Genomic DNA, 14,836 nt, shown 5'->3' with positions numbered 1-14,836 from the left:
TGGGCTTGATTCCCTCGGATTTTCATCTTTTCGCTCACATGAACCGCTCGCTATGAGGACAACATTTTGATACAGACAACGAGCTACAGACCAGCGTAGGGAATTGTCGGAAGTCACAGGCTACTGCCTTCTACGACGATGGTACTAGGAATTTGTGCCACGCTTGGACATTTGTCTAAGTGGAAGTGGCGACTGTGTAGTGTAGTAGCTGAAAGGTATAGCTAAATGTTGAAAATAAAACATTTTTGACTTTCACTGTGGTTTCCATTTCGCGACCGATCGGAAGTTGAAATATATATACAGATTCCGACAGCGAAATAATTTGACTGAAGATGGCTCAAACATGGTAATTAGGTATATTTATGGACCACCTGCCTCAAGAGCAGTTGTGGCGAAACATTTCAGGGAAATCTTGGAGGAGGTCACACGTAAATTTCCTAATCACGTTATACTATCGGAAGACAAAAAACACTAACAAGTTATCGAATGAAAGACTAGAGTGATTAGAATGGGTGACGAAGAAACTACTTGAATCTGGTTTATTTGGCAAACTACTGCTGGGGTTCTAGGAAGTTAGCCAGTGCGTCTGTTCAGGTGTCCTTTTCCTTATGCCGCGTTGGAGGTTATTATACGAGACCTACTAGGAAAGTATGTTTCGATCGGACGCGAAATGGAAACCATGGTGAAACTCAAAAATGTTTTATTTGCAAAGTTAGCTACATCTTCCACCTACGTCTCTATATAGTCGCCGCTCCGACTGAGACATTTGTCGTAGCATTGTACCAACTTTCCAATACTATTGTCATAGAGTGCTGCTGCCTGTGCTGTCTGCCAATTCTCTGCGTTGGTCTGCAACTCGTCGTCTGTACCAAAATATTGTCTTCATTATCAGCGGTTCATGCGAGCAGAGATGAAAATCAGAGCAAGCTAAATCCGGACTGTATGGTTAGTTATCAAACACTTCCAATCGAAAATGTGGCAGGCGAGGCATTGCCCCGCAGTGAGCGATCGAGAAATGTCATGAAGAAGGAAACACATGACAGTTATGTTGTGTGGGCTGCATGAAATCAGGAGAATTCTCTCACAGGCACTCATACTAGGCGTGATACACTATTTCCTAGGCATTTTTACGTGCTCACCGTGAACTCAGATCTGGAAAGAGCGACGTGACGCAATCGACAGGTATACTAGAGAGACTGTCCAGCACATCTATGCAAAGCTTCATCGGATTTTCACTGTGGTTTCCATTTTGCGACAGATTGGACCTTACTTCCCGATTTGCCCTAACAGACTACATGAGATAGAATAGTGTATCTTCTACAAGTTAATCTGGGGACAGAAGAGTCTCCATGGAGCAGTTTGTTTTAGAAGTGACCGAGTAGCTACAAAAGTTAGGTTGACAGTATGACAAAGGATAGTAGCAAACAGTATCGGAACACGGATTTAGTGCCGCCTGTCTTCGATTATGGGCTCTAATACAAGCTTTCTACTTGGTTAAAATTAATCTCTCCAGCGGCGTCTACAGAGAAGAAAAATACTTTCATTCCTTCTGTACGAAAATACGAGACTGTATTATGAGAGGCTGTACATCACAGTTTGTAAAGACGAATTTGTTGGAAAACAGTTTTTCTTAATCTGTGCAGAGTATCCACTGCGTTGGTTGTGTATGTCACAACTTAAAATTGGGTGTCGCACTGCGACCCGAGCTTTGACCCTGCCTTTTGTGTGCTGCAGATTATCAGAGATTGGGGAGAAGTCCGTGACAATTAAGTTGAAGCGAAAATTCTGTCCGTGAGACGTGCTTGGATCCCCAGCGCAATGCTGGTTAAAGGCAGAGATCATGATCCTATTCCCTGTCCAATTTGGAGTTTTAATTTGTCCCGCACATTCAGTTAACTTCTTTTTTCGTTTGCAGCTTCAAGCTAATTTCAAAAAAATGTTCAAATGTGTGTGAGATCTTATGGGACTTAACTGCTAAGGTCATCAGTCCCTAAGCTTACACACTACTTAGCCTAAAGTATCCTAAGGACAAACACACACGCCCCTGCCCGAGGAAGGACTCGAACCTCCGCCGGGACAAGCCGCACAGCCGGCCGGTGTGGCCGAGGTGTTCAAGGCGATTCAGGCTGGAACCGCGCGACCGCTACGGTCGCAGGTTCGAATCCTGCCTGGGGCATGGATGTGTGTGATGTCCTTAGGTTAGTTAGGTTTAAGTAGTTCTAAGTTCTAGGGGACTGATGACCTCTGATGTTAAATCCCATAGTGCTAAGAGCCATTTGAACCATTTTGAACCAGCCGCACAGTCCCTGACTGCACCGCCCAGACCGTTCGGCTAATCCCGCGCGGCCAAGCTAATTTACGCTAAATAAAACAGAATGCACTGGTGGCTTACCTTTATTGCACATGCTGATGCCCCTGTCCATAAAATAACTTAATAATGCCATAATGACACCTAGAAGTGCCAAAAACACCCAGTCTTCACCCAGTTTGGCGAAGGTATGGCGCCACACGAACACTATGCCAGCTATGACCTTGCTAGTGCATTTGCCGCGGTATTTTTGAAGTTCTTGATTCCTTAACCTATCTTCCTTCTTCCTCTTCTTTTCCAGTGCTTTGAGCCGGCGTGCTTCTTCTTTTGCAAATTCTCCTAGGTCTTTGGTATACCGGCCATACATCTGAAAAAGTAAGAACTCGGTTAAAGAAATTAACACACAGTATACTCAGGAATTTTCATTGACATTAACTGAAAAGGTAGCCTTTTTATAGAAGATATAATTTCATCAAATACCTAATATTATAAATCTGTAACGTATCAGCTCCAAAGAAAAGTTTTCACCCACTACTTGTAACTTTTATCTTTTAAGTGCCTGATTATTAACTCCGTCGAAGTTCTCACACAATGTTTCAATAATTTAATGGAACAGTGTGGTAAAATATTTTTTTAAAAAATTATGGATCGTTTATCTCGGATTTCATCTTTCGTAAATTTCTCAGGTACTATACACAGGTCTAACGTTAATCCATCATGAACTTTAACTATTGACAATCACCTTTAATTTTTCATGAAATGTAACAAGCAACTCTCAAATGGCATATTAAAAAGTGGCATACGCCAGCACACCATTGCGGGAATTTCGGTAAATTATTCGTCAATACAATCGCTCTGTTTTGAGGAGAAGCTAACACGTGCTTCAGGTTTCATTCAGGAACTAGCCATTTCAGCGAAAACCGCAAGATATGTTAGGGTGCTCCGTCAGGACTAGACTAACTTTCAGAGACTATGGAAAATCATAAATTGCTTCAATCAAACGTTACAAGCCGAATTATTTACCAGTTGCCAGAAGATGTATGTTTCACCGGAGGTACGCAAACCTAATTTTTTCCTTCATTTGTGTGTCTACCGTGCCTGTCGTTGTATTACAGCGATTAAAGGCATTTCGAATACGCCTTTGTAACTACAAAAAATAGGTGTTCGTTGTACGTGTTACATTTTATTCACTTTTTGCAATTTCTGTTCCATGCTCTGCATGTGCACGAGAGGACTATAAAGGAAATTCTGGTGAACGGAGGGAGTAACTGCGATACTATCGTTGTTTTTTCCGCTGTCATTGCCGACATTTTCGCTTATAACTTTTGACTGCACAGTTGCCGATTTCAGTTTCGTTGTGTTATTTTGCTACTTTTGTGCTTCCCTATCTTTGATAGGTTGCCACTGAATCACCCTGTAAGCGATATATCTTTGTTTGAAGCATTTCGCTAACAAGCAAATAAGAAACAATCACCCGTAGTTTCCCGTTACTGAAAGCAGACCGCACATGTTACGCACTGGAATATGTACGAACAGTGGCTCAGTTTTCCAATGTGAGACTTTGCAATCGCGTACCAATAAACAGTCACTGCAGTAGTCTATATAGCTCTCTTACTCTCTCTCTCCCTCTCTCTCTCACTGTATATCATCGCTTTTTTTCTCTCTTCAAAACCGAAACCAAAAGTATCTAGTTTTTGCTAGCGAAACACATATATGTTACATAATATTTCAGTATAATTTCTATACATGTTAAATAAGGTTATTTATTTGACCATTGCATGCATTCTATTAAAGCATTAAATTGGGTAACAAGTTTTCATCTAATCTATCTGCAGTGCTTGGATTTAGTTTTCGTAAGTTAAGGACCACTTTTGACTCGACCGTGTGACAGCAATTCGGAGACATGAAATAGAGAATTTTTGAAATTCAATTTTTCATCAAACATCACTGTTTAAAAGCAAAAATCGAAACACAGTGAAATAAGAATACTATCCCGAGCATACAATTATCAACAGCAAAGAAGAAATAAAAATTAAAAAAAAACAAGATAGTGTTCATAGATCGTACAGAGGAAACTGAACGAAGCAAAACAGGCTCTGCTCATTCTGGAGTGTCGAACTCCTGTACGAAAACTCACCACTGTGTGGACATAATCGAAGTCCTCCATTAATTCGGCAGGCTGGGGTGCGGGACACGGGTAGAACGCCTGCTGGTGCATTTTTCTGTTACGCTGCTTCATGTCCTTCATCGTAGAGTCTTCCAAGTTGTGCCTCCGCATTTTGTACTCGTTGACGAGGCGATCGAAGTCTTCCCATTCAGAGTCGATGTCGTCCTCTTCCCCGTACTCCTCCGGCACAGTCGGTAAATGCGACATCATGTCAGTTTTCTTTCTTTCTTCCGTCACTTGTCTTTACTTTTCCTTTTCTCGTGTCAGCTTCTATACACGCGTGGGAGGCGCTGCAGACATCTTAAATTGCAACTCCACCGCTCATCCACTGCCGACTCCGATCGGCCACGGCTGCCGAACGCAGTGACCAGGTCGTATCCGCTCAAGCCCGTCTAGCGCCAGCTACTGCCTGACTAAGCGTGCGACGTGCGCTACTTGCCCAATCTACTCCGCCGACTTAATTGGGTGTCATTTCAACCTCAATCAAATTCAATCTAACGCCGTACCACTCGCAAAGAACTTCGCAAGAAAGAAACTGGCGTATCTGCCAGCCTCGCGCACTTCTTATCGCAGCGCCAATATCGAATGTAACAAAAAGTTGCACTAAGTACCCCTACACAAAAGGGAAAGTTACTTGTGTGTCCGAAAATAAGGTAAGTGTATTTTTATTTTGTAATTGTACTTAGATCTGTTGGCTGCGCAAAATGCATATAGACGTAAGGGATGCAAATTAACTGAGTGAAGTGAACACACAGCCCTTATTAAAAATTGTGACGTGTTACGCACCATATCTTTTCAAAATACTCTGAATGATCGTAATAAAATAATTAACATTTTAATTTACATCAGACGTCTTCTTACTGTGATGGTAGCAGAAGTCTCTTCATACAAACAACGTTAATAATATTGCGTATTTTAGAAAATGGAACACTGTACACTGTATTTTGTTGCGTATGAGAAAAGACATCGTATCTATAAGTCTTGTGAACTACAGGTTAATGATATGTGCTGTTGTTTGCTCATGTTGCAGAAATAGATGTTATTCGCTGTAATATCTTGTGATATTGTGAAAATAACAAATATTTTAATGGATGACCTTCCCTTTTCCCTAAATAGCGTAGCTACAGTGTATGGAAGTACAAATATATTTCAAATTCGCGGCGCGAACACAACAAATGAAATTGAATACCATTAGTATGAATAAATTCTGTTTTTGCTCATCCAGCCTAAACTTAAGCTATATTTACTCTCTCATGGATTTATTGCTCCTCATTAAAATGACCTGTCAGAAAATTATGTGAAAATATATTATTAAAGCACAGAGAGGGCCAGCTATTAATTCTGGACTACAGTAAAGCAAGTGATTATCCTCTTCTGTTTGTGTTTCTAAGATATTCCGGAAAATTGTACCAGTCTGTATTAATAAGGTACGAAATTGATCGAGCTGCTAGTTTCGGACTAAAACACTAGGGTGTTATCTTCTTACTGTGTCAGTAACAATCTCCAAGAAATTGTACTAAACTGTAAACGCAACGAAAAATTGGCAGATGTATAACTTTCATTCTAAAATAAAAGAGTAATAGCTCTCTTCTTATTTTCTATGTTTATCTGCTGTCGTCTATAGTGAAGGCAGAAGTGGAACTTGGGTTGGATTTCAGTGTTAATTCCATGTCACGTATCTATTGCATCGCTCACCATAATCCATTTCATACGTCGTCTAAAAGGAATGTTCTTCTGCTTTCATAAAAACTTTGCGACGATCAAAGCTAGACGCGTTTAAAGACGTGAAGCTGGAAACAAAATGCTTTTCTATGTTGCGGAAAGGCTACAGACGTCCACCGAATCGAGGAGACGTATAGAGCAATGTGAAAGTAAATTTCAACGTTTTACAATGCAAGCATTCATGGAGGTCTGTCTGCACCTAAAGCTGGGGGTTGTGATGAGAAAGGAGGTGGGAATCGCAAGCTCACTTCACGTTTACGGAGAAGTCTTGCTAAGGGAGATCAGTTAGTGGTACAAAAGTACCCTCCGTCACATAACGCCAAGTGGCGTGCGGGTTATTGATGTAGATAGGAAAATTAGCGTTTTGGTCTGCATGGGTAACAGTGAACCGCCTTCTTGCGGCATTAGTAATTAAAGTTAATTAAGGCCAACAGGATTAATGACTTCATTTTTCCTTGGAGAACGTTAAGGACGAGAGGGCTAAGTGGAATGTCATGATATAGCATAAAAAATGTGGTGAAAATTTGACGATGACAACAGCAATAGTCTGCCTGACTCACAGCCAAGTGCAATTTTGAGAAATCAGAGGTGAACAGCGCGCCGCGATGGACGAAGTTATTTTGCTGTTACAGGAAAAGTGGTTTAATCTCCCAAGAACTGAAGTTTATAGGAACGCAGATACGCAGAATGTACTGAGCTTCTAGCTTAGACTCACTCATATTAAAGCTCCAAATTACCTGCAAAACAAAACCAGAATTTACAGGCATTCCATTGTACAATATGAAGGTAATGATGTAGACTGACACTATCTGTGCTAAGTTTGAAGATAAGGTAAGATTTACAGAAGTGACGGGATGTCCAGCGCTGTAGTAAAACAAAAAAGGGGATTAATAAGGTATGAAAAACACAGGGATAGGAAAGCATAAGAATTTCCATTTTGTAGCTAGAAGGATATTTTTTCTAAACAGAACGAAGTATGGTAATTATGAGCAACGGAGAGCACAAGAAAATAATTTGGTTGGGTAATATAAACCTATTTGTTTTGTAAATAAAAGCTGCCTTCTCTTGGTACACTGTATTTTATTTCTCCCAGACGCGTTTTGCCTTTTTCACTGTAAGGCATCATCAGTGCGATCTCGAATGATACAGTTTGGTTTTAATATGTGATATTTATAGAGTATAAAACAGTTCGCGTCTCATTTTTATGTAAATTAGTGATTACTTACAGTTCTTCGCGTTTTTGTTTGGCATCTGCGTTTCCTCTTATCTGGTCAATGAGAGAAAACGCAGATGCCTACAAAAACGCTAAGAACTATTTAGTAATCACCTATTTACATAAAAAATGAGATGTGAACTGTTTTACAGCCCAAAAATAACAAATTTCAAAACGAAACTGTATCATTCTAGATCCCATTCATGATGCCTTACAGTGAAAAAGGCAAAACGCGTCTGGGAGATATAAAATAGAGTGCAGCAAGAGAAGGCGGTTTTTATTAACAAAACAAATATTTCTGTGATTGCTGCGGAGGATGGCCACCCAATTAATATGAACCCAGTTTCATCCATAAATGACTTTAAAGTGAAAGACAAAACTTGGGAGAGACATAAATTTCCAGAAAACTAAAGAAAGTTCTATAGAAGAAAAGAAATACGAGACGGATGAGCGTTGTTTGATGCATTACCCCCAACTTAAATTCCGAATTCAGTAAAATCAGAAACGCAGATCATTCATACTTGATATGGTTCAAGCTCTCTGAAGGAAGCACTTCGAATTATAGGAAATCTAAAAATAAAATAACACAAAATTCTTTTCACGTGGAGCAAGGTGACGACAGAGGGATGTACCACTGTGGCAAATTTGGATTGCCACCAGCACGTCGAAATAAGGAAATTGGTGTACAAAAGAGCAGACAGTCTGATGACATGACAACAACAATAGCTCCGTGATCGCTGCAGAATACGTTACATCCATTGGAGTAAGTCGAAAAGCCGAAATAAATGATGTACCGATAAAATTTGCTACAGAGAACCATCATAAAATGCGATGTAATATTTCTAAAGTTACTGGATTCCTATCAGCGTCTATCCAAAATGGTTAAATAAATTTGTCCATACGTCTCTTCTCTATGTAGGGAGAATTCCAAAAAGTTCAACATATTTTTCCGTTTGCAGCCAATGTTATAAAACTTGTTGAGATATTTTGCTTCTAGGCACTATGATAGTTATTTGGCCGCCGTATCTCAAAATGCTTTAATGATCTATAGTTTTCCACTTGTTACGTTTTCTACTGTATCATACAAAACACAACATTATTTACGCAAGTTCTTATAACTGAGAAGACCCCATACACCACGCGCCACGTCTCATCTTTGCTTTTCCACTTAAACTGTTTTACCTAATGTATTTTTCACTAACATATAATTAAAATAGAGCAAAAGTACAACCACAAAGAAAGGAAGAGGGACTAATTTCAAATAATGGAAATTAATAAATTCATTTACATTTGTCCAAGCTTAGTACTGAACGACCAGGCACAGTTCCCTTATTTGCCACTTGTAACGCACACAAGGTAAGATCGGAGAAATTAGTGCTCGTACAGATGTTTATAGGCCATCGTTTTTCCCTCCTTCTATTTGCGAGTGGAACAGGAAAGGAAATGACTAGTAGTGGTGTGTGGTACCCTCCGCCATGCACCGTATGGCGGCTTGCTGATCATCGATGTAGATGTAGCTGCATATACTACTCATGATCCCATCCAGGCCATGTGAATTACCCCTCTTACTCACATGGTCCATTTTTCCTTTATTTCAGTTACTATAATTTTTCTTGCCCTTTTTAAAAATGACTTTGTATATTTACAGCTGTTTCACTTACCTGCTTAATCTCACTAGTATATCTTATCTGTTTGTAATTTAGGACCTATTAAAGACAAGATTATTTTGTTCGGCCACTCTCTTGCTCATGTCACCAAAGTTTATTGTTGAGTTTATTTTCTTCTACGAAAATTTGTCGTAATAATATTGTATAGTTCGTTAGTTAATGTGTGACATATTTTATCTTAGTTAAATATTCTCACATCACATTTCCACTGGAATAATTCCTCTTGTTTTTATCCAAAATCAAACATTAACAGCTTTCTTATTTGGAAACCGAGATACTCTGTCGGTGCCTTAGTTTAAAATCTTTGATCCTGCAAAAATTTCACTACAGAACATATTTATCTTTGTACTTGATGATGGCGTATCAGGCAAAAGCCAGTTTGTGAAATACATAATAAATATTGTATAGTGTTACACCAGTGTCGTGCGTATTGTCATTCATAATGTACCAATTTAAAAATGCTCCTATCGGAGCACAAAAAAAGACAAATATACTACTGTTTATTTAAAAGCCTCTGACTGGAATGCAGGGTATCAGCTGTCTCACTCTACCTTCCTAAGCATCTGTAACAAATTGCCAAAAATTGTGGCAAGCGAACGTATTCGCGCTCTTTTTAAAATCTCTCATTCCCACAAGCTCCCATAACTGTAACAAGCTCACATCCAACAGTACATCGCTGTAAATTGCTCACACCCATCCATTTCCAGCTTGCCCATTCTTACTCACTCATTCAGCCCGATACATTGTCATTATCTCGTTGTGTCAGTCTCCTGTCTCACAGTCACAGTCTCCTTCTTTCTGTCGCACTTCCTCCTTTCATTGTCACTGTCTCCCTCCTGCTCTCTCTTACTGCTACTATCTCTTCCATGACTTACCACTGCTGCCGTCTCTTCTTACTGTCACAATCTTTCTTCGTTGCATTGTCATAGACCCTGTCTCTCATTCTCAGTGGTTCTCACCCACGTTCACTTTGTTCTTCTCTTTATTCCTCTCCCACTGGCACTGTCTCCCTCACTCTTTTCCTGACACTGTTCTATCTTCCAGTAATTATTACTTTTCCGTCTCTTTCACACTGCCACTGTCTCCCTCACTCTCAGCATCGCGAAAATGGTCGCATGCCAAAACTTTTGGGTAATATTTACAGATCCTGAGGAAGGGAGAGTGAGGCAGGTGATACCCCACTTTTCAGTCAGTCTTTTATAAGACAGGGGCATATTCGCCTTGTTTGTGCTCTGATAGGAGCATTTTTGCGCTGGGCACCTTCTTTTGCCTACTACAGCATGATATGCCACTCGTATGAAAAGAACTTTATGGGTCATTAAAATTTTTCATTTATTTAAGTACTACAACAGGGGGTTCCCAGAACTCTTCTGCTAATAACAGAGCCACTGTAAACGTATGTAACGATAATCTATTGCCATTTAAGGTGAGCACAGTTGCACAAGAATGCTGGCTTATTAATCGATGAACAAACTATTATTTATATTTGTTGTAAATGTCTCAGTGTGGCCAAATTTTTATAACTTTTCTTTATTTAAATATTGTTGCAATATATTAGTTTAGTGTGAAAAGTGTTCACATAAGGTCAGATCATGTATGCAAAACATAAGAACGATGTGTTTTTGGTGGAGATGGCCTTCAACCAATGGAAAAGGAGACAGTGATGGAACACCAGTGGAATCAAGTACAGAGAAATACTTTTTTTTAGTGGTTAGCTCAAGGGAGCTATTTGGGGACTTCTCCGTTATATCTCGAAGAAGGAGGACACTTTTATATTCGTTCTGGAAGACGGCAGACCCACCTGTGGTAACGTGCGCAATTTGATCGTATCGGTGATTGAATCTAGGTGGTGAACAGCTGCTACAGAAATCTAAATTTTCCCCGTGGCATTACGGAATTGAGAATAGACGAGTATGAGTTTCTGCTTGTCATTTCAGGTGAGTTAATTTGTAAATCATCATGTTGAACTATGAAGTATTTTGAACTGGCGAATATTTCTTGTATTCTGATCACGAAATGAATTTAGTTTTTACGCATCTTAGCTGACTATTTAGCTTGGGGATTCCGCGACAATTCTTGTAACCACCTCAACACAACTTTATTACATTTGATACTGTTATTTTCTGTCTGTATTTTAAATCGGATATCGTAGGACCACTTTTCGGTTGTTTGAGATGTACTTTCTTGAAAAACATTTTTTAACTCAATTCTCTCTCATTTATACCAATTAAAAACGTTATCATATAACCCTTTTTATTAAATTATTCATATAACTTTTATTAATATTCCTGTGTATTCTATTAATTTGCAGTTCTAGCTAGTGCATTGACTATCTGGACGCAGGATCACGACTACAGGTTATTGTTTGCAGCGCGTTAGCTGCCAGAGGTGCAAGCAGACGTGCACGGCTTGAAGCTATGAATATATTGCGCTATTCCTTTTAAACAGAGCCGTGAAGAGCCCACTTATCTAAGATGCGAGTAACATCTGTTAAAGACGCAACTGGTTTTCTCGCGTGGGATGCTGTTTAGAGAACAACTACTCAGCAGGAAACTGTTAGCTAATGTCGCAAGATCACTGGTACTTACTTTAGTACCTACAGGTTTGTCTCGGCGCTGTGCCTGTAGATAATCCAGTGCGTTAGAATGAGAAAGTAGACTGAATTACCGTAAAGACTCACCAAATATTACGGTTTTTGCACCTACACTTTGATGATAGTATTGTAATGCACCATTGCTCGTATTATTATACTACCAAAATAATCAACTTGACAACCGAATCCATGTCTGCATCTGTACTCTGCAAACCATCTTACCGTGTGTCACAGCGGGTATTTCTTATCCCTTTCCTGATCCATTTGCGAACGGTGGACGGGAAGACCAGTTCCTGGTAAGCATTCATTAAAGTCCAGTTTCTTTGATTTTATCGTCATAGTCATTTCGTGGGATATATATAGTTGTAAGTAATAGGCCCTATATTGCTTGACACTTCTTCGAAAGTTTGCCCTCAGAATTTCAACAGTAAAACTCTCCTTGATGCAGACGCCTCCGTTGCAATGTCTACCATTGGAGATGTATGAACGTCTGTATGACGCTCTCACGCTTAGTAAAAAACCTACCGTTGGAGATGTATGAACGTCTGTGTGACGCTCTCACGCTTAATAAAAAACGCGAAACGCGCTGCGATTTTTTTATATTCTCCGTATCCTGCATTAATCCTGATGGTCATGGTCCTATGACGATGCTCAAGAACTGGTCGATCGAGTGTTTTGTAAGATAATTCGCTCATCGGTGAATTACATTTCTTTAGGAGTCTTCCATTGAAACAGCCTGACATCAGCCGTTCCTACAACGTTTTATCCAGTCGTCGCACTCTAAATAGTTCCAGACATGTATGCCTAGACGTCAAACCGTTGTGACTGAGTGAGAAAGTTGGTGGTGATGACTCTGATATTTCAAACCGTTTATGCAGAACGACATCAACATAAAAATGTCAGGCCTTAACAACGTCATCTGAAAGAAGAGGGTTGTACTAAACATCGACTCCCTCATAAGCAGTTTGACAGAAATACCTTAGCACAAATATTACAGGGGGTGAACCAAAAACACAAAGCATTACCGTAGCGAAAGCGATCACACACACTTCTCTCCAAAGTAGACAATAAAAGCTCAATAGTATTGGGACATGTTAACTGTGATGGTCAGAGGCGATACGACAGTTCAGCCTCGTGCTCACAAAACCAGTCCTGGAAGATGCGAGCTGCGTGAACCAGGGCTGTGTCGTCTTGTAATACAGCATCACCGTTGGGGAACAATCACTGTAGTATGGGATGGGATTGATCAGCCAAAATGGTCACATAATCCTTGGCAATAATATGGCCTTGTAGAGTAGCTATGGGGCCCATGGAATACCACGATATGACTGCCCAAATCATCACCAAACCTCATCCATGTTTCAATTTTGGGACATAAAGCCGTCCTAAAGTTGGAAACACTGTGGAGAAAGAATCATCCGATCAGATGGCATTCTTCCATTGTTCCACAGTCAATTTTTTATGGCTTCGGCACCACGCTTCCTCGTAACGGAAATTTGCAGCTCTGATGAGTGGTTTTTGAATTCCACTTCACCCTGAAATTTCCTGTCTCGTGTTATTTCGGTGCTGCTAGAGTTCGCGAGTGCGATATTCAGTTTTGCAGTGATTTCTAGAGCTGGTGTCCTCTTATTTTTCTTCACAATCCTCTTCAGTGACGGCCTGCCAAGATCACTCAGCACACTTTCGTCCACGCTGTGACTCAGTGGACGGTGTTTTACGCTTTCCTTGTATACGGTGTACATCTTGTAACACCCAGCACTTCGGCTACCTTGGCTACGGTAACACCCACCATACGAGCTCCAACCATTTGCCCACGTTCGAATTCAGTTAGCTCCGACATAACTCACAACTACACAGAACACTGTTCTAATCACGGCTGACACTTGCAACACATTGAGGACACTGCACAGGTGCCGTTCGTAGTCACGTACAACACCACAACCTGCAGGGTTGGCTAGCATCTCCATTTATGTTCTGGATTTCTCGCGGTGTTTCCACGTTTTTGTCCAATACCTGTACTTAGCAGGACAATTTATCGATTACAAGCATCGTTGCATCACGTAGAAAAAGGAGGGTTGATGTACTTCAATAACGTCACAAGTACACCAATTAAATTTACATCCTTTTGAATGGTGTCAATGAAGGACATAAAGCATCTCATAATTCACCCCTGTTAGCGTGATTAAATTTTTCAGTTTGTAATATTTACTAAAAGAAACTTACACGAGTCTTTGTCGCGGCTGACGGACGAATTTCTATGGTCCTATACTTGGTATCATATAGCTGGGAGTGCAACCGTGTTGAGCGTAGGTCCATCGCAGAAGCACTAACGCTGCGAGCCGAAAAGAAGCTAGCGCAGTAATCATTGATGCTAATCCTCCGTATCCCTTAAACCGAACGTAAACTTACTCGCACAGCAAACTGCGTCACGAGATACGACGCTGGTTCCGTATGAGTATTTCCGTTGTGCAAACAACTAAGTCTGCAACCAAAACTTATTGCAGTGTTATCTTAAAACGCTTTTTTCCATAATAAATAACGGGAAGTAACCTGGGGCGTGCTTAGCACACACAGAACTGTTGGGATTGTTTTAAAGTTTAAGTGACAATGGAAGCTAACGTTTGTTATATTATACCTAAAGTTGCAGCATTTAAGCTTCTATAGTAATACTATTGTAGTGGAAGAGCGAATATAAGATTTAAACTGAGAAGAATAATTATTAAAAATGTTCACATTTCGAATTGTTAAACGAGATTTTGCTTGAAAGTTTTGCCTCCGAGACATTCTGTGTCTATATACGACTTTAAAGCATCTATGCACAGGGGTAATCTTCCATTGCAGAGCTGATAAAGTCAGATAACTGTCGTAAGAGTAATATCTAAGACTCTGCTTCTAAATCAAACAATGGAAATTCCAGGATAGAATAACAACAATATTATGGAAAGGGCAGATTTTTACTCACTACATATAGGAAGCGCCGAGCATCAGGCAGGCACGGTGAAAAAGACTAGTACAATATTTACTCGTAAGCTTTCATATAAAGTCATTCTTCTGATGTGTTGGTGTTCTGTGAGGGCCCCAACGCCCGGAGACAGTGGTCATTTGTGTGTGAGTTATACTTGTGTAGGTGTGTGTGTGTGTGTGTGTGTGTGTGTGTGTGTGTGTG

At 40.2% G+C, this 14,836-nt stretch overlaps 1 protein-coding gene across 3 annotated transcripts in view; it reads right to left on the bottom strand.

Moving 5' to 3' along the window:
* LOC126298067 (chloride channel protein 2) overlaps positions 1-14,836 on the bottom strand; it is a 471,803-nt gene that overhangs the window by 232,546 nt on the left and 224,421 nt on the right. Inside the window, exons 1-2 of one of the 3 annotated variants that reach the window (XM_049989386.1) lie at positions 13,894-13,995; positions 2,393-2,675 (exon numbers count right to left, since the gene is read on the bottom strand). In XM_049989386.1, the coding sequence (XP_049845343.1) occupies positions 2,393-2,675; positions 13,894-13,986 (376 nt within the window). In that variant the 5' untranslated portion in view covers positions 13,987-13,995. Of the gene's footprint in view, positions 1-2,392; positions 2,676-4,445; positions 4,943-13,893; positions 13,996-14,836 lie in introns of those variants that run through there. The other 2 variants (XM_049989385.1, XM_049989387.1) reach the window with 2 other exon arrangements.

The sequence above is a fragment of the Schistocerca gregaria genome, chromosome X, assembly GCF_023897955.1.
Source record: "Schistocerca gregaria isolate iqSchGreg1 chromosome X, iqSchGreg1.2, whole genome shotgun sequence".
NCBI classification, from domain to species: Eukaryota; Metazoa; Arthropoda; class Insecta; order Orthoptera; family Acrididae; genus Schistocerca; species Schistocerca gregaria.
This window is presented reverse-complemented; position numbering and strand designations above follow the sequence as displayed.